The sequence below is a fragment of the Myotis davidii genome, unplaced genomic scaffold, assembly GCF_000327345.1.
Source record: "Myotis davidii unplaced genomic scaffold, ASM32734v1 scaffold235, whole genome shotgun sequence".
NCBI classification, from domain to species: Eukaryota; Metazoa; Chordata; class Mammalia; order Chiroptera; family Vespertilionidae; genus Myotis; species Myotis davidii.
Genome location: NW_006287462.1, coordinates 4675021 through 4694192, shown reverse-complemented (window position 1 = coordinate 4694192; position 19172 = coordinate 4675021). Strand labels below are relative to the sequence as shown.

General features: G+C 50.6%; 1 protein-coding gene across 13 annotated transcripts in view; it reads left to right on the top strand.

Annotated features, from left to right (window-relative positions):
- Nucleotides 1-19172, top strand: part of APBB2 (amyloid beta precursor protein binding family B member 2) — a 263046-nt gene that overhangs the window by 182753 nt on the left and 61121 nt on the right. For all 13 annotated transcript variants that reach the window (XM_015561042.1, XM_006759326.2, XM_006759320.2 and 10 more), the window contains 2 exons: nt 14122-14268; nt 16649-16776. In XM_015561042.1, coding sequence (XP_015416528.1) covers nt 14122-14268; nt 16649-16776 — 275 coding nt within the window. The remainder of the gene's footprint in view (nt 1-14121; nt 14269-16648; nt 16777-19172) is intronic.

Below are 19172 nucleotides of genomic sequence, written 5' to 3'. Positions count from 1 at the left end.
GCAGTTCCTCTCTGAGCCACAAGGGGGCGGCTGGGGCTGGATGATCCACTTCCAAGGAGGCTCCTTCACCCATGTGGCTGGCAGCTCAGTGCTCTCAGTGGTCTCTCTTCACTTGGGGTCTCACCCTCCAGGGCCTGTCCCTGTGGCCTTGGCTTCTCGCAGTGCTGGTCTCTGTGTGGGCAGGTGTCCTTCTCATGCGGAAGCAGGAAGCTGAAGCCACCAGGTGAGACGAGGTTGGTCCTGGACACGGCACCACATCACGGATCCACTCCTGTGGGTCAGAGAGGCCACAGGCCAGACCGACCCTGGAGGCATGGGTCCATCTCTTGAGGGCAAGTGGCAAGGTCACACTGCAGAGAGCACGTGGGATGGGAGGCTTTCTGGTGGCCACCTTTGGGACATGCAACCTGTGAAATGTCATTCCCACCTTTCAGTCAGTCAACGAAAATGTCCTTAGCGAAGAGCATGATTACTGACACGATGGCATCAAGAAACTGAGGCACAGAGCCAGGGACGCGCATACTGCGTCTTGGAAGAATGCGGGCCGTCCTCCTGTGCGTGGCGTTCAGGTTGACGTTCACAAAGAGGAAGTCAGGACCATCCCATCAGGCCTGAGGAAGAGTGGGAGGAGAGCAGAGAGGCCACGTGATCTGCCCAAGAGCACAGGCTGGTCTCAGAAGAGCAGGACCCCAGCCCGGCTTCCTGACCTGGGCCAGCGTGGCTTCCACCGGGCAGAGCCCCTTGGACACTGAGCCACTCATTAGCCCCGGGTGATCATTTGTCTCCCAGCGAGAGGGCAGCTTCTGTGTCTGTACAACTGTTTTCCTCCCTGTATTTGCCGATATAGCCCAATATGATGCTGTGCTCCCGGCAGGACCACGGCTCCCTTTCCCTTATGAACTTCTGGTCCCTGAATGAGCAGTCGAGGAATTGGCAGCGTGTGAGCCCCTGAGTTTTGAAAGGCGCTCTTGAAACGAGTTGCATTGTTATCCAGCGGTTGGCAGCTGCGCCCTGTGGTGGCAGATGTCTGGAGAGGCTAATGAGGGAAGGCAGTCTTCCCTCTGCCCCTGAAGGAAGGCGGTGGGAACAGGTGAGGGGGTGGGCAGCCACAGCAGAGACGGGCATCCCAAGGTGCGGGAGCCTGGCCCCGCAGGACCCTGGCAGGGAATTCTGGGCCACGCATGGTCACTGAGCTGAGTGGCCTCAGGCAGAAGCAGCGGGTAATCCCTCTATCAGGGCTGGGTCCTCCAGGAAGGCCCAGCTGGTCAAGACTTGGGGCCTGAAGCTGGGGTTCCCAGGCTGCCTGGAACGTTACCAGCAGATATTCAGCCTTGTTCTCTTGGGGCTGTTGACTGAGAACTTAATTCCAGCACCAGGATCTCGGGAGTCGTGCAAACATGTCTTATTTCTTTGCAGTTAAGAAAATTTGTAGAGAAATGATGGTTCCTCCTACATAACTGTTGGCATAGTCCCAGTGCTGAGCCGTCTTAGCTAAGCCACACGTCCCCTCGCCCCGAGGACTCCTGTCTAAAAATCTCATCAACGTGCGAAGCCACAAAGATCAGAGCCTGCGTTCTCCTCCTGGCTCTGCCGCTCGTCGGGAGACAGTTTCAGAGTCAGGCTTCCGTATTTTCTGTCTCTGAACGGACACCGAGGGTGACAGCTCTCAATGCGTGTCTGCAGTGGATTCAGCCAGCCATTCACTTAGCACATTGTTATTCAGCAGTGATTACATGCAAGGCGGTCGGACACTGATCACACTGGGAAGGGGAGCAAAGGAAAATAATGGGGAGAGAACATGGTAATCCGTTTGAGAACAGCAGTTACAACATAACCGGAATCGCAGGAGGAAAAGCAGTAACCTCCAGCAATCCATGGAATTTCAGTTGCTTTGAGTTGAAGAAGCGTTTAAGATCAGTTCTCAAAGCAATGACACTAACCATTTAATTGAAAACTTAGCTATCAGTTAGTGGGTGAATAGGTTGAATGGATCAAGATGTTCAGTGACACACATCTTCCTGTCCTGGTGCTCGGGCTGGAAGCCCAGTCTGGCTGGCCTCAGCTTCCAGAGTCCTGGTTGAAAAGGGTTGGGCCTCTCTCATCGATGTTTCTAACTCTCTATCTCTCTCCCTTCCTCTCTGTAAAAAATCAAATATATATATATTTTTTTTTAAAAAAGAAAGAACAGAAAAGGGTTGGGCTTTACTCCCCAGAGGCTTCATACTAGCTTTAAAAAAAATACTCCAGAATTCTTTCTAAATAATAATTGACTTTAAAGTTGCCCATTTTGTAGGAAACTGTCAATTGCCACTTCTCCCCAGTGTTTGCAATGATTTTCAGAGAAAGAATGGCCTAAAAGTGAGGGATTGCAGCCTCTGGCCTGTTGCATTAGAGAACTCATACTGTCCAGGAGATAAGACCGTTGCTAAATAAAGTAGCACCTATGAAACATTTTCCCCAAAATCCTTTTTTTTTGAAGTCATTGAAAAGGTAACAGGGTGTTAGAAATGGACACAGGAAGCTGGGCGCTCTGCCCGTGCCCCACAGCGACCTTCGGGGTTGCATTCCATGTGGAACACCATCCCTGTCCTTCTAGAGTTCTCCGGGGACCTCTCCGAGAAGGACGGAAAGGCTGCAGAGGCACACGTGGCCGTGCTCAGTGACTGTAGTAGGTGCCGATGTGCTGCATGGCACGCTGTGTAGAATGAGGTAATGTGGACTGGCCAGCACCGCACTGTTAAAGAGTCGAGATTTCCTGAAGACATAAACATGACTATTATTGTGTGCCCTCTTTTACATGCTGGCACCCTCTCCTTTAAGAGGTAAGGATTCTTCCCAAAGAAATTTGGAAAGTGGCATGGTCGAGGCTGTAATCCAGTGATGGCGAACCTATGACACGCGTGTCAGAGGTGACACGCGAACTCATTTTTTTGGTTGATTTTTCTTTGTTAAATGGCATTTAAATATATAAAAGAAATATCAAAAATATGTCTTTGTTTTACTATGGTTGCAAATATCAAAAAATTTCTATATGTGACGTGGCACCAGAGTTAAGTTAGGTTTTTTCAAAATACTGACACGCCGAGCTCAAAAGGTTCGCCATCACTGCTCTAATCAGTGCCATGCAGTGAGTTTCACAGAGATTGCATTTTGCAGACAGAATCATAACAAACACAGAATGAACTGGTGACGCTGGTGTAAGAATCGTTGTTGAAACAGGAGGTTCCCTGGGGACAGTGAACTTATCAAACTCTTTTGGAAGCTTTGCCCCAGGAATAAAGAGCCCGCAGTTCCCTTAGTACAGGGTTCCTTGTTTTAACATCATTTTCCTTAAGAAGCTCACTATTATCCTTCTCCAAATTTCCCTCATAATTCCAAAACCCCCACCTTTTTCTTGATACCCTATGTAGAAGGACAACTCGGCTGGCATTTGTTCCACAGTCATTCAGATAATTCAAGCTCTGGCCAGTGTGGCTCAGTTGGTAGGAGTGTCATCCCATACACCAAAAGGTCACGGGTTTGATTCCCACTCAGGGCATATGCCCAGGTTGCAAGTTTGATCCCTGATCAGGGCGAGTGCAGGAGGCAACTGATTAACGTTTCTCTCTTACATTGATGTCTCTCTCTCTTTTACCCTTCCCCTCTCTAAAAATCAATGAAAAAAATGTCCTTGGGTGAGGATCTTAAAAAAATAATAGTAATAATAATTCAAGAGCCCTGACCGGTTTGGCTCAGTGGATAGAGTGTCGGCCTGCAGACTGAGGGATCCCGGGTTTGATTCCGGTCAAGGGTGTGTACCTGGGTTGCGGGCGCATCCCCAGTGGGGGGCGTGTAGGCGGCAGCTGATCGATGTTTCTCTCTCATCGATGTTTCTGGCTTTCTGTCCCTCTCCCTTCCTCTCTGTGAAAAAATCAATAAAATATATTTTAAAAAAATAACTCAAGATACCCATTTCATTCTTCTCTGAAAAAATAATGTAATATTATAATATGGTGTAATATATATTATATAAATGTATAATTTGTAATTCATAGGACTCAGGCTGCTCTGATTAGTTTTGGCGATTGTTCTCTGGCTACTCTGTATCTTCTCATTAGGAGAGAAAAGTAATCAGCAGATATTAAGTGCTGATGATGTACTTGGCACTCACCTAGGCATTGTGAGGTTTGAAAAATACATGTTTACAGGGGTCTTTGATCTCAGGTGGCTCCCGGGGAGGCCGCAGTGGGTAACGGAAGGGGCACTGTGTTAGGATCAGGAGACCCCACGCTCACCGTACCTGCCACTCAGAGTCTGGGAGGCCTTGGGCACGTCACTTCTCCTTGCTGGACCTCACTGATCAAGCAAAGAGGACAAGAAAGGCTTTGAGTTCAGCTCTGAACACAAGGCTCAGAGGCCATTTGGGGAGCTGGCATTAATTCAGAGAATAGCAGAGCATTAAGAGATGAGCTGCTGAGGATCTACCGGGGGAGTTCAGGAAAAGCAGAGATGGGTTTTGGCGTGAGGCTTCCCCTTGCCCTTGAGCCAACAATCTGGCTCAGATCACTAGACCCAGCCCAAGACCACTCAGAGTGCAGAGTCCCAGTTGTACTGCAGGTGGCAGTAATGATCCCCAGGCAACAGCAGGCGCTGTTCCAGCTGGTCCCAGTCTGGGAGCCCTGGTCTGTTCAGGGAGCCTGCTCAAGTCTGCAGTGTGGCCCAGCCGCACCCATGGCGCTGAGGCTGCAGGCTGTGTATGCTGGATAATGGGAACTTTTCTCTCCTTCCTTCTGATCCTTCCTGGCTCGTTCTCCTCACCCAGGGCTTCTCTCTGGGCCCTGTCTCTGTCCAGGCTTGCCTCCGCAAGCGGCTTGCTTCCTGGTGACCACCTCAAGGCTTTGTGGCAGGATCCAATCTGCAGTCACTTCTCTTGGAATTTGGGGAATCCATTGCCTTCCAACACTCTGGGTCCCTCCTCCCCTCAGTCATTGTGTGTGATCACCAGGGTTGGTCAGCTGTGCTTGCTCTCAAGTTTCCGGTTCTGGGGCTACCGGGCTTCCTTAAGGCTCTATCCATCTTTCCTTGTGTCCACACGAGCACAAGTTAAAGCGCGAGTATATTTGAGACACGGGTACGTCGCCTACTGGAACAGAAGCCAACCGTGTAAGTTACAGTGGGCTAAAGCTGTTTCATCCTAATAGAAACCCATCTTGCATTTTGAGGAGCTCAGCTCAGCTAAACGGTAAGAGCTGCCAGTCTCCAGGTGAGGAACAAAGTGGGAAATCACTGCCTGAGGAACTCAACATGTTTCTCAAACAGGCTTGTCATCGGCAGCACTGCTTCGTGCCTGCCTGCGAGCCGAGGCCGCGAGAGGTCTCTCCTGGCCAGTCTGTCTTCAGATAAAGCCCGAGCTACGTCTGTTCCTCAGACACGTCGTCATCGCTGGGATCAGGCTCCCAGCCTTCATTCTAACCATTTGCTGAAAACGTCCTTCTTTTGAATATCAGAGCTGCGCCCATGCATTCCTCCCCTGAGAACTCAGTGTACCTCATGTAAAGCAAATTCTCTAAAACAACTTCTTAAAATTCTTCTTTTTCCTTGAATTGCCATACACGTCTTGCAAGAGCATCTATTCCTACTCCCTTCATCTTTGCATTCACAGTAAGTAGCGGCTGGCCAGGGACCGTTGCAGGAAGTGGTAGTTACTCGCAGATCCTTTAACAGTGGCCTCCACTTTCTTGAGGCCCCATCGCGCCCACTCCACCCGGCACAAGGCAGGCCTCGTTTTTACTAGTGGCCACTCTGGAAAATGCTCTTAAGACTTGATACTCGTTTGTGAAATGAGGTGGTCGGACTCCAGCGTCCCCAGAGCCGTGTGTGCCGGGGGTCTCCGCCGTGGTTAAGTGCCTTTCCCCGGGACTATGCTGCAAATTCTAGGAATCAGCTCAGATGGGACCTAGGACAGCGTGAATGCTCTCTCCAGTTGGTAACAGCAGTGCTTTTCATTGAGGTTTTGTAGGCCTTTGCACTTGATGAGCTCACGGAGTTCACCTCAGACACCTTGTAAAAACGTCGCGGATTTATTGGTGAGTAGTGCAATGAAGCCTTTCTTATAAACCAACAATAAAAATGCAATCAGTCCGATGATGCCGATAATTGGAGCTAACTTTTACCGTACCGCTCACACCTGACTTCACACGTGTGGGCTCCTTCCACCCTGATGGCAGGCTCTCTGCCTGGGGGCCGGGACGCTGTAGGCCAGGTCCTGCTTTCATGTAATTTCATTCCAATGTCGAGAGAGGAACAGCAAAACAAGTGGAATATAAGTGCCTCAGATGAAAATCCTTGCCGTGGAGGAAAATAAATCAGGAAAGGGAGCTGGATGGTCCCGGGAGGTGGGTTTAATAGTCAGGGAAGGCCTCCTGATAGGTGACATCGAGGAAGAGGTGAGGGAGGGACCAAGTTGATGAGGGGAGAGCCCAGGTAAGCCGGGCCTGGAGGAGGAGGGATCAGCCCAGAGGCCGGTGTGACTGGAGCCCAGTGAGTGACAGTGGGGTCAGGAAGGGACAGTGTCTGAGGGGTACTTTAGTGTGGGAGGAGTCCTGAGTGAGCTTTCAGCCCAAACCCTTCTCCCTCTTAAACTCCCTCCTTCTCCTCTTTCATGTGTCAGATGAGGAACATGAGGCCTAGCAGGTGACTTCCTGAAAGTCAGCAGTTAGTAGCAGCACCAGGACAAGAACCCAGGGTTTCCTGGTTCCTTGTCCCACCCACACCCTCCTACACCAACATCTAGGAAGCGTGAGAGTCATTCAGTTCACCTTCACTACCCCTTGCCTGGGGTGAAGGGCAGATGCAGCCATTTCTCACTATTTGTAGTCGTTCTGTGAAGGTGCAACCACAATAAATTAGCAAATACTGAACCATTTCCCCAGGGGACGTGCAAGGTTAGGTTCCTGTGAGCTTCCTGTCACTACATTTGCATCAACCCATCAATGCATAGCCTTGTTCTGTGTGTGATTCTGTGTAAAGATGCCTTCCTGAATGTGGATTATTGGTTGACTCACATGGAACTCACAGCCAATAGCTCTGTGACTCACGCCTAAGCAAAGCTTACTTGACATATTTTCTCCATAAAGTACATCCCAGCCTTCTCCCACATAGCAACACTAGACAGCACTTCAGCACTGTGCTTGGGGGTGCATTTTAAGCAGCGAAGTCACAAACAAAAAGCACAAAAATGCAAAAAAAAACAAGGCGCTAATAGACCACAGGAAGGACACTTCTATGCAGTAAGAGAGCTGAAATAAGAAGGCAGCGAATTGCCTTGTTCAACCTCAGTGGGAACGTGCGTATCACGCAACTCACGTTTTTGCCACTCTGCATGTCCACGAGTGACCACAGAAGTGCCACGAGTGTTCGTTTCGGGTGACAAATGCGTTTCGGTGAGCAGGTGCATCTACAGGTAATGAGGACTGACAGCTGTTCAGAGGAAGGGCTTCATTCAGGACCCGAGTGGCATCGTTCTTCATGAAGACATCTTGGGCCCATCTTAGAGCAGGGGGTCGATTAGTCCTGAATTGCCTCAGACTCCGCCTGAGAGCACACTTATGGCTAACTGCTGATGAGAAGGACATTTGAGTATTGCAATTCCCGTATTACAAGTAGACTTGTCTCTAGTTGAGAGTGGGCTGTGTAAAACCCCATCTCTCCAGTGTCCCCACTCTGGCTGTTTCCTGCTGCCTCGGTCCACCCCGAGTCCCAAGGGCACAGCCTGACTCCTGACTTGAGGCCTCTCTGCTCCTCTCTCTGAACCAGCATCTCCCCTAGAGCTCACCTGGCCATCTTGCTTCTCCCAACAAAATGATATGGCCCACTCTACGTGCAAGCCTTCGGTAGTCATGATGGTTTTACTCTACGCTTACTCTGCAAATAGCATTCTCAGCTTTCGGCTACAGACATAGACCCTGTGGTGTAAGTCAGCCGTGTGGACCGGAGAACTTGCCTCCAGTCTCTTCCAGGACTCCCGTGGGGAAGACTAAAATACGGTTTGCACTTTCTGGGAGGAAGGATGGTTTCCCAGTAGTGGGGACATCTGCTGCTCCTCTGCAGGAATAGAGGCGGGTCCGCCAGCCTAGCTTCTTGGCCTGGACTTGCACGGGCTCTCGCTCGAGCTCTGAGGGTGTGGGCTGGGAATCCGGTGTTTGCTGCCACAGACCCGGCTTTTGTTGGCATCGAGTGTCTCCTGCAGGAACTTCTGCTTTTGTGCAATGTGTTCACTGTTCCACCCGGAGAAGTTTCTGTGGTGACTGTCAGATCCTTTCTCAGAGATGCTTCGTGGTGACTCTGAGGTGCCTTGGGCCTCAGGCTATGGTGAAAATGGCTGTGCCAGCTCCCTGCCAGGGTTCGGCACACACCCCTTGAATCCTCGCAGCACTACCTGCAAGGGCAGGGTTATCCCCCCAAGGATGCAAAACTGGCGACAATTAACTTGGCAAGGGCACACCCGGGAGGTGGTGGTCCAGGGCTGCTAACCAGATCTGGTCCCCTCTTGCCACCAGACCTCGGTCTGTCTCCAGCTCACGTGTCTTCATTTGACACTAACGTTACGAAGCATGAAGTATGTGCTGGGCCCTCTGAGTAGTGGGCGATCCGAGGGCCACAGAACAGGCCTGGTCCCAAAGAGCCTCCTTTGGATGGAGGGTCCTGTTTATAGAACATCTAACGTAGAAGAAAGAGCAGTGGGGTCGGGAGTAGGCTGGGCATCCCGCAGGTCCTCAGGTGGGTCACTGCACTGAGCGAGTTTCTTCAGGATAATGACCTACCCTCAGGACTAACCCTCTGGTGGAACTCTAGCTGCTGCGTACTTTCTGTGTGGCCTGGGCGGTTCACTAAGTTCCCTGAGCCTCGGTTTCTCGTGTAGAAAATAGCAAATGTAGCTCATACTTTGTAGGGTTGGGGGAACGTGTGCTACATGTCGTGAAGCATGTAGTAATTGGAAAATGGTCCGTGATTGTCAGTGCCATCCTTCACGCTTTTCCCACCAGGTGCAGGCTCTCAGTTTTGTATAGAAAATACTCAGCACAGAATATACAAAGCTCTCGGTAAATGGTCACCACTAGGAAGATGGCGACGATCACGTGAACATGTGCAGTGTGATATGCCTGCAGGTTTGGGCTGAAGTATGCACGGACACATAACCTGTCCTGGGGCATTCGCAACATTGGGCCAAGTCTCTTGGTTGAACCCTCCTCCACTCAGCTTTTCCACTGATAAAAGGAGGCCTCAGAAGAGCAGCCTGGCTCCTGGGCAGGACATGACTCATACCGTTAACTGTGTTCGCACTAAATCACAACCCAGAGGCCTGTCTCTGGCACACTGGCCATGCACCTCCAAGGGCCCTGGCCGCTGGGATGCGGAAGTGGGCTTCTCTGCTTGTGACTTCGCTCAGCAGCCTGCGGTGGGCTGGTCACTAGAAACGGGAGTGGACTTTCTCCCGAGAACAAATCCTCCTGTTAGCCAACCCAAGCATCCAGTTAGACATATGATTCTCTCTGGAAATTAATAAATTGACATTCTGGTTCTTATTTTTAAACTTATATTGTTAATAATGTGGTGACAGTTCACTCTACTCAGCATGTTAAGGAAGAGTGACAGTGGGTCAGGCATTGTAGAGGATTTGTCGTTGCTGGGAGCACCGGCTGTTCTTGAACAGCAGGAAGCCTTTGGTGTAAGAGAAGGAGCAGCACTCTAGCTGAGGAGGCCCGGGGGCCCCAGTCCCACACTGGGCTGACCCTTGGCCCCGCCCTCAGGTTGTCCCTGAGCCTAACAACTGGCCATCACAGAACGCTGTGTGAACAGCAGCGTGGCGGACAGAGCACAGGCCTCAGTTGATTGTGGCTGTATTGCCCCTGTCTCCATGGAGATGCTCTACCTTCAGTATCTGTTACCAGGGGTTGGGGGTTGGGGAGGGAAGGAAAAAAGGAAAGAAGGAAGTGTGGGTGGCGCCCCCTGCTGGACAGTGTGCACATGGCAGATTCTCGAGCCCTACCCTCACTCACTGAATCAGAAACCATGGGGATTGGCCCAGTTTTCTGCATTTTAACAAAGCCCTCTAGGTGGTGTGCTCACACATACCACGATCTACCCCCTCCACTCTATGTGGTAGCTTGGCAAAAATCGGTTAAACTAGAAAAATCGTTAAAATCCACACATAGAAAAGAATTAAATATATCAATCCTATATAATAAAAGGCCAGAGACCATAAGCGTAATGACCGGAATGACCGCTTGACCAGTCACTATGAGGTGGGGGACTGGCAAGGGGAACCGGGTGGCTGGTGGTGGCAGGGGGCGGGATCCGGGGCCGTTGAGGGGAACCAGCAAGGGGAACTGGATGGCTGGCAGGGGCGATGGGGGCAGGACCAGGGGCTGGCGAGTGGGTGGAAGATGGGTCTGATCACAGGCTAGGCCTAGGGACCCTACCCACACACAATTTTGTGCGCTGGGCCTCTAGTAATAATAATAATAATAATGAACATTATTGAGTTCTACTATATGCCAGGCAGTATACTAAGCACTTTACTGGCATTTTACCTCATTTAGTCCTCACAGTGGCACTGTAAAGTATAGGTACTATTTTTAGTCCCATTTTACAGATGAAGAAACTGAGACTTAGAAACCTGAAGTGGCCGAAACCGGTTTGGCTCACTGGATAGAGCGTCGGCCTGCGGACTGAAAGGTCCCAGGTTCGATTCCGGTCAAGGGCATGTACCTGGGTTGCGGACACATCCCCAGTGGGGAGTGTGCAGGAGGCAGCTGATCGATGTTTCTCTCTCATCGATGTTTCTAACTCTCTATTTCTCTTCCTTCCTCTCTGTAAAAAAAAATCAATAAAATATATTTAAAAAAAAAAAAAGAAAGAAACCTGAAGTGACTTGCCCAGAGTCAGCAGCTAGTAAATAGCAAGGTTATGACTGAATCCAGATTCATCTGATGGCACAGTGCATACTCTAAACCATTACTCATTTTTGCTCTTTTGGTTAAGAACTATTGAAGAACGAGCATCAGTCAAAGTGCAACTAGTGAGCTTTATTCAAAAAATGAAAAAAGCATTTTTAAAGGGAGTGTTAGTACATGTTTTGAACTCTTCCCATACTCTGAAATGAGTCTTCCCAGAGCTGATCAGTATGGGAACCATTAAATACACACACACACACACACACACACACACACACACGCACGTCCCCCCCAAAGGAAAAGTGATCACGGTTATAAACCTTCCAGGGCACACGGGGGCAGCACCAAGCAGCACAGGTTGCTCTTTGCCGCCCCGTCCTTGGGAGGAAGCTGAGCGCATTCCCTGGTGGAGCTCAGTCATTCCCCGTACACCCACTTTTCTTTTGCTCTGGTGGTGAAGCTTTCCAAATCAGAAACTAAACTGCACGAGCAGGATTGCACAAGGAAAATCACTTAAAATAAAATCTTTATAATAATATACTTAGGGCTTTTGTTTTCTCTTTATCTGCATGACAAAGCAATATACTTAATGTGCTGTGGTCCGATTAGCTAGCCATTTGCATTTCTTAGGCAGGAAAAATACCCTTGATATTTTTTAGTGAGCTGGTTGAGTTTGAAATCCAGGTGTTCTTGGACTCAGGGGACAAAAAGCAGCCAGTATTTTTGTTTCTTACCTTCCTTATTGTTAATAAATTCTTTTGGGTATTCATAGTCTGTAGGATGTTGTAGCAGGCAATTAGAGGAAGTGAAAAAATGTGATCCTGGCTTCTCGTTTTAAGGACATCCCACGTTAATACTGGTTTCTTAGGGTTCAAACCCAGGATCTCCAAGACACTCTACTCCTAGCAGCTTCTGTTGATTTTGAACCCCATTTCCACCTGGGCACATCTCAGGATCCTGCCCGAGCCTATTTCCATACCAGAGGCTGAGTGGCTGGAATTTTGACTAGAGTGACTGTAATAATTTGTTATTCAAACCGGGAGCTGCTCTTAATGATTTTGCCACAACAGACATGAGCCAGAGCCATCCTGGGAACAACTGAAATGTGTGGTCACCCTAAGTACCAATGTTCCGCTCCTGTCAGTCTCCCCTTTGACGACCCTCGTTAAGATTTATGCGGCACTGTATTCATTTGCTCTTCCACTCAACACATGTTCACTGAGTGTTTTCTACACGCGGGCTCTCTTGCTGTATTACATTGTTTTCTCCTACTGAGAATCCTGAGAGGTAACAATCGTTATTACTATTTTTAGAAATGAAAAAAAAAATTGGGACTTTGTATATTACTTTCCCACAGTCACAGTACCAGTACGTCTGAGAGCTAAGATTTGAATCCCTACTCTAGAGCCATGCACTCAAAACTGCACTGAGCCCTAGCTGGTTTGGCTCCGTGGATAGAGCATGGGCCTATGGACTGAAGGGCCCTGGGTTCTATTCCAGTCAAGGGCACATGCCCGGGTTGCAGGCTGGATCCCCAGTAGGGGGCGTACAGAAGGCAGCCAATCAATGACTCTCTATCATCATTGGTGTTTCTATTGCTCTTTCCTTTCCCTTCCTCTCCCCGAAATTAATAAAGACATATTTTTTTAAAAAAACAACAAAAACCTGTAATGACATAGAGCAGTCGTGCTGCAGTGGTCACACACGCCGGCAGAGGGGATGTGAGGGCATCTCCCAGACCTCTCCTCAGGACACAGGGGCCCTGAGGAGCTTTCGCAGTCATCGCAGGGGCAACCTTCTCTTTCTGGTGTATTTGTAAGCGGCCCGTAGGCACATCAGCATGTGGGAGCGGTTCTGCTCCAGGTGGTCACACAGGTACCTCAGTACTTAGGATGGGAGGATCCTCATGCACTGAGCTTATGTAGGTTGCCTTTGGTAATTGTGTGTGTGTGTGTGTGTGTGTGTGTGTGTGTGTTTCCCCTGAGATACTGTGATTAACAACTCGGGAAGGAGTCTGGGCCAGGAGGCTGAGATGGGGAAGGTTGAACTGGACTGAAGGGGTCACTTTGGGACAATTGGCTGTGTTTCCTCATTTTATTGTGACATTCACTTTGGGAAACTTTACAAGATGCCCTCCCCCCACCCCCCATCCCGGGAAGGTGGTCTCTTCCACTGATGCAAGCTCGGAGGGACCCAACCCTCCAAGGGCGATAAGGCACCCGGGCTGCAGGGTCAAGTGAGGGTCCCAGTCCAGCCACCCGGCCACCCTGGTGATGATCAGCAAAGTGGATGCTGCAGCCCACATGGGTCCTGGGGACTTCTTTCTTTATATGTCTTTGGATTGTTTTGCATACGATGCTTTTTATATTACTTTAATTGGATAACTGAACTTTTAAACGACAAGGAGCATCATCTCAAAATATCTCCAAATGATAAAAGAACAAATGGAGCTTGTGCTTTAAGGTGTCTCACGAGCCCGGCCATTATTCTGCAGGCTCCGCGGGATCTGGTGCTCATAACAAGCGGTAGGAGATGAGACCGGCTGTCACGGAAGCACATTTTCCCCATTTCCCTCCACTTCTGGGCATTAGAGGATACATTTTGCCTCGTTGTTATTAAAGTGCCTAACACGGACTTGATTCATTCTCTCTCCCATTGTCTTTTTCTAGGTGCTAACAACCAACAGAGCTCATGGGGTTTGCACTTCTTACGATGAAAAAAAAAAAACTGCCTTCTAATAGATAAATGAGCTTAGAAGTTTTTATAATTCCACTTCTCGTTATCTATTCTAAGAAAAAAATCTGAGCACACACACAGAAAGTTAGGCAAGATGATATTTATCACTACACTTTCTAATAGCAGAAAAGTCACAGTGTAATTTTCCAACAATAGGGATGGGGAGAAGGGGGTGACAACGAGGTTTGACTTTGGGTGGTGGGCACATGGTGTGATATACAGCTCTTGTAACATAGAAACCCACACCCGAAACTACATCTTCATGTTGCCCAATGTCACACCAATAAATTAAATTTTTTAAAAAATAGGGATGAGATAGAACATGATGTAGTAGCTAAAGGCTCATCAGGAATACCTTGCAGGGGCTTTCATGGTAAATCGATGGAGAGTGACCTGTGACCTATGACCTGTGACCTGTGAGGAATTTCACATTCCTGACTCTGTCTTCCAGTGTTTTGCTGTGCGCTCCCTGGGATGGGTAGAAATGGCAGAGGACGACCTCGCCCCTGGGAAGAGCAGTGTTGCCGTCAACAACTGCATCCGGCAGCTCTCTTACTGCAAAAATGACATCCGGGACACGGTCGGCATCTGGGGAGAGGTGAGTAACGTGTGGGGGCAGTGAACGGCAGGCTGGGTTCCATCTCTCTGGCTCCGTGGAAGCCGAGCTCTGTGGGACGTCATCCTGAGGGGTGACAGGGGTGTAGCAGGTGCATTTCCCCACAGAGGCAGGTAATGTGGGCAGGAGGCACCGTTAGCAGTGTCTGGTCCCAGGGAGGACGGGGCCCTGGGAGAGAATGTTCTCCACATCGCAGTGACAGGGTCTAACCTGCGAACCCTGAGTCCCCAGGAATCCACTGTGGACTTTAGGGCCCAGGAAACCCCTGGGATTTGCGTGCACAACTGGGCGTGCGAGGATATAAGAAGAAGACCCATGGCCCTCACAAAGTATGTCCTCAAAGGGGAATGTGGCCCCCACACCTACACACAGATGTGTCGATGCGGCTGCTCTAAAAGTTGGAAAAATTTTTCTTTCTAACGTATTCTTTCTTGACAATCTGAAAGTCAGCTTTATACATGAGCTTTGAAATCGAGACCTGTCTACTCTTCCTCACTTTGAACAAAGTAAATCCACTTTGAACTATCAGTTGAGATCATTTCAGAAAGGAAAATAATACGTATCAATATGAAAGATCCATAGAAATCATGGAAATGTGAAAAACCAATCCCTGCCAGGCTCTGAGACCTGCCAGCCGGCACGCCGGGAGCGTCGCAGAGTAGAGCTGCCACATGAGTCTACCCCGCTTGGTCCCTCCCAGTGGGCAGAGCCTGTTGGCTTTGGGAGGCCCAGCGAGGTGTTTCAGCTGAACCAGGCCGCAGGAAATGCATCTCCCAGCTGGTGAGGGGGACTTGACCGCACTGTGGGCCACACCCTGAAAAGCGTGTTTGGCACGTCAGGTGGTGATGCCAGCCACAGCGAGCCCCTCTGTCTGTTAGTCCCGCAAAGTGTTTGCCATGAAGCAGCGACACAGAAGGGGGCTGTACCGGGAGCCATCCACGCGTGGGTCTGGCTGAGGACCTCCTTCAGGCTGCGGCCAGTGCTTCCATCTTGGTGGAAAGGGATAGAGAGAAGAAGGCACCAAAAATCCTTAGCAACTCTGTTACCTCAAAGCACATCCCTGGTGGCCCCAGGGGGCCTGGGCCCTGCTCTGCTCTCCGGATCCCCAGTCTCAGTGATCATGCAGCTCCTGGCACTGCTCTGTGGTCTGGAGGCCAGGAGCCCAGCCTGTAGCTGAAGGACAGCGTAGGGTGTCGGCAGCTGGGCTCCCCTTCTTGCTCTGCAAACCGTTGCTCAGCTACTGACCAGCATCCGTGAGATGCTGGGCAACTGGATCTCTCCAGGACCAGCACCCCAGTCACGGTTAACCTGCAAACTAGTTCATGAAGAATTGGCCCTTTGCCCAAGGTCTGGACACAGCTGTGACCTTGAAGTGGCCACAGACACATGGGCCCTGTCCCCCTCCCCGACACAAGCTGAATGAGCTGCAGTTCCCCAGCGAGGATGCTTGGGGTGCCGTGGATCTGAGGTAGCGGGCAGCCTGTCGCTCCGGCTCCGCAGTCCTGCGCGGGCTGTGCTTTCTGGAAACAGCTCCCCTGCCCTTTGGGGAGATTTCAGATGATCCTGGATCGCAGACGTAGACTCTCAGCTCACACGTTGGCCAGCAGAGGCACCGAAACCCATGTCTGCCACGGAAGCAATGGAGCTTGTATTCACCCTGAGAACCTTGGACGGGGACCTAAAACATCCTTCTCAAATGCCAGGCCTCAGAGGAACTCAGCTGTCCTGCTTTGGGGCTTGAAGACCCACCAGGAAGCCTCACCGTTCTCCCAGCCAGGCCTCCCTTGCTTCAGTGTCACGGCACCAGGGGTGACCGTGAGCTTCAGGAGGCACAGCCTTTCAGTTGTACATGAGATTTGAATCATTTCTTAAAATTATGCTTCAGGGATTTCAGGGGGGATAAAGTTGAATAGTTAGCATTCCCGCCCTCAAAGGGCCAATCTCTGTGGGGGGACAGGAGACTGAAGCCGAAAGCCTGAGTGGTGATGTGGGAAGGAGTGGGGAGAGCATGGTTGTGTGAGGACGCCGGGCATGGAGCCGGTGGGGGACCAGGTTCTCCAGGGAGCCCACCTTTTTCTTGAAGATGCGGAAGTGTAAATAATGAAAAATTAGAACCACCTAGAAAGCAGGCCAGGGACACTTTCCAGAGGACTTGGGGTGGGAGAGAGAAGTTGGGATGTGAGGAAATATGAAAGATTTATGAACTTTTTACTCAGGAGAGGGTGTTTCTCCCTTTAGGAGAACACAGTGGAGAGCACGGGGTGGCTTCTTTAGCTCCTTGAAAGGACATCCTAGGCAGCCGCAGACATGGCGAGGGCGTGTGTGCTTCGGGCGGAGGGTAACGGTCTCTCTTTGGCTCCAGGGGAAGGACATGTACCTGATCCTGGAGAACGACACGCTCAGCCTGGTGGACCCCATGGACCGCACGGTGCTCCACTCGCAGCCCATCGTGAGCATCCGCGTGTGGGGCGTGGGCCGCGACAACGGCCGGTGAGTGCCCGGGGGCTGGGCTCCTGTCCCCTCGCCAGGGGCCCCGGGTGTAGCTCCACCCCTGTTGCTGCACTTCGCTGAACGTGCAATGACGGTAGACTTCCTTTAGAAATGTAAAACACTACAGCTGATTTCTGTCCCCACCGCGGAAGCCCTCCACGAGACTTCCCCTCCTGGTTTCAGTACCTCAAACCTTTTGTCAGTTCGGGATCTGCCTTCGATTTCTGCATGTTTCTCCTGCTGCTCATCCTCATTCAGCAACGTTCCCAACTCACCACGCTCCCTGAACCCTCACTTCCTTTCCCCCTGCTCTGCATCCTGTTTTAATCCTCCACTTCATTCGGTTGGGTCTGGGCCGTTCCCCACGCCTCCCCCTGGTACTTTCTCTGCAGAGGGCTTGCTTGGGGGATCGGCTCACCTGGGGGAGCAGTTTTCCGGGGGGAGGGGGGTCGGGGGGCTGCTCAGCCTGAGTCACCACCTTCAGATCACTGAGTCACTATCACCAGGAACTCCTGGGGCTTGGGGTGGCTGAACTTCTTTTAACACTTGAAACATCTGGTCATATCAAATCTCCATTCAGTGCGCCTTTTTCTGAAATTCTGCTGAAAATGTGTGATGGACAGAAGGGCTCCTTACTCAGGCGTGTGGAGAACTTTTTGTCCTCCAGGCTGACTGGAAGTTCTGATGTTCATGTTCATATTCTATCTTAAAAGTGGCCCTTATCACAGATGTCCGTGGATGCCGCCGTTCAGCAACTGGGCTCCATTAAATGCACTCACTGAACTCTCGCATCACAGCTGACCCTTGAGCAACACAGGCTTGAACTGCTTGGGTTCTCGTATTGGACCCAAGTAGTTCAAACCCATGTAATTCAAGGGTCAACTATATTCTCTAACTCGGCTGGAAATTGGGGTGTGTGAGTGCCGACTGAACTTACATGTGGCTTTTCAACTGCTCGGGTGGAGTGGTGCTCCTCACCCCTGCGCTTGTTCCGGGGTCAACTGTTTATTTAATCTTCGGCAACTCTCGGCGTAACTGAGGACCTCGTCGCTTTTAGGGATGCGCTACAGGGTGGGTAGTTACTGCGTTGTTGAAACTGGGTAAGAACATTGTCAACACGGGTGAAAACCCCAGGCAGCAGCGAGGTGGCCCCCCGGTTCCGTCCTTGGGCATCTGGTTTATCGGGCGTGTGGTCCTCCCTAGAGCTCTGCCTCGCGTTGCCCCTGCCTTGGTTCAGTCCCAAGTTCTACGCCAGAAAGGAAGATGGTTAGGCATCCACCGGTCAAAAAACAAGTGTGTTTGCTGGAACCAGACTCGAGTGGTCTGCACAAGGAAGGGGAGGTGTCCTCGGACTGCTGGTGGGATAACCCTTCTGGGAGGCACGGTTGTGCCTGAGCTTCTGTAACGGAGTGCCGATGGGTGGCCGCTGGGCCAGGTGCTGGGAGGGGAACGAGTGGGGAGGTGAAGTGCACACGCCTACCATGCACTTGCTCGGCAGAGCTGTGGCACGAAGTGGATACACGACACGAATTGATTAATTTTACAAGGAAAACACCTGATAATGTGCTCATCATTAAAAATGTTCAGCCTTGACGGGAGGGTGTAAGATACGTGATCTTTCCCCGGTTCCTGTGCTCAGGCGGGAGCCCAGGTGAAGGTCATTATAAACACACACAACGAGGTGGGTTGTGTTTTCTTCAGGGCCGTTGTGAGCGGATTTCACTGATGAGGTTTTCAGCCCAGTCCAACTCTTTAAAGTGAGGCCAAATGCTGCATGTTCGGGGGAGAAAAATAATAATTCACACTCCAGTTGACTGAATTATTTAAGCTCTGAGCCTCGGTTTCTGTCATCTGTGAAATGCGGATCATAATAAGGACCACAAAGCATGTTACGTGTGCCTGCGTGTGAGTACAGTCACTGGCACAGTGACGGGACGCGGCAAATGCTTAATGGGTGTGAGCTCTGGATTTGTCAAAGCACAAGTGGATGCCGCTAATTATAATGGCTTCCTTTCAAAGACAGGGAGCGGCCTGGCCTCAGGGAGTTTCCAGAGCAGCTTATCACGTGATGCAGAGGACGAGAGGCAACTGATGCAACCCCGAGTTCAGTTGTCCTGCGGAGCAGGAAGAGCCTCACCCTCTCCACCCGCCCTGCACCCCTCCCCGCCCCCTTTTTTTTTCCCGTGCTCCCCCCCATGGCAGTGTAAGTTAGATCACATTGCCTTGGTTATGTCTTTGAGAGGTGGGCTGGGTGACCCATGTTTTTTAAACCACTTCTTCTTGCTCAATGTTAGCGGATACGTGTTATTTAGACATCGTTGGGGTGTTTGTTTTTCTATTTTTCCCATCACCATTTATCCCCTTTGCCCTCTTCCACCTCCACCCACCCCACCCCT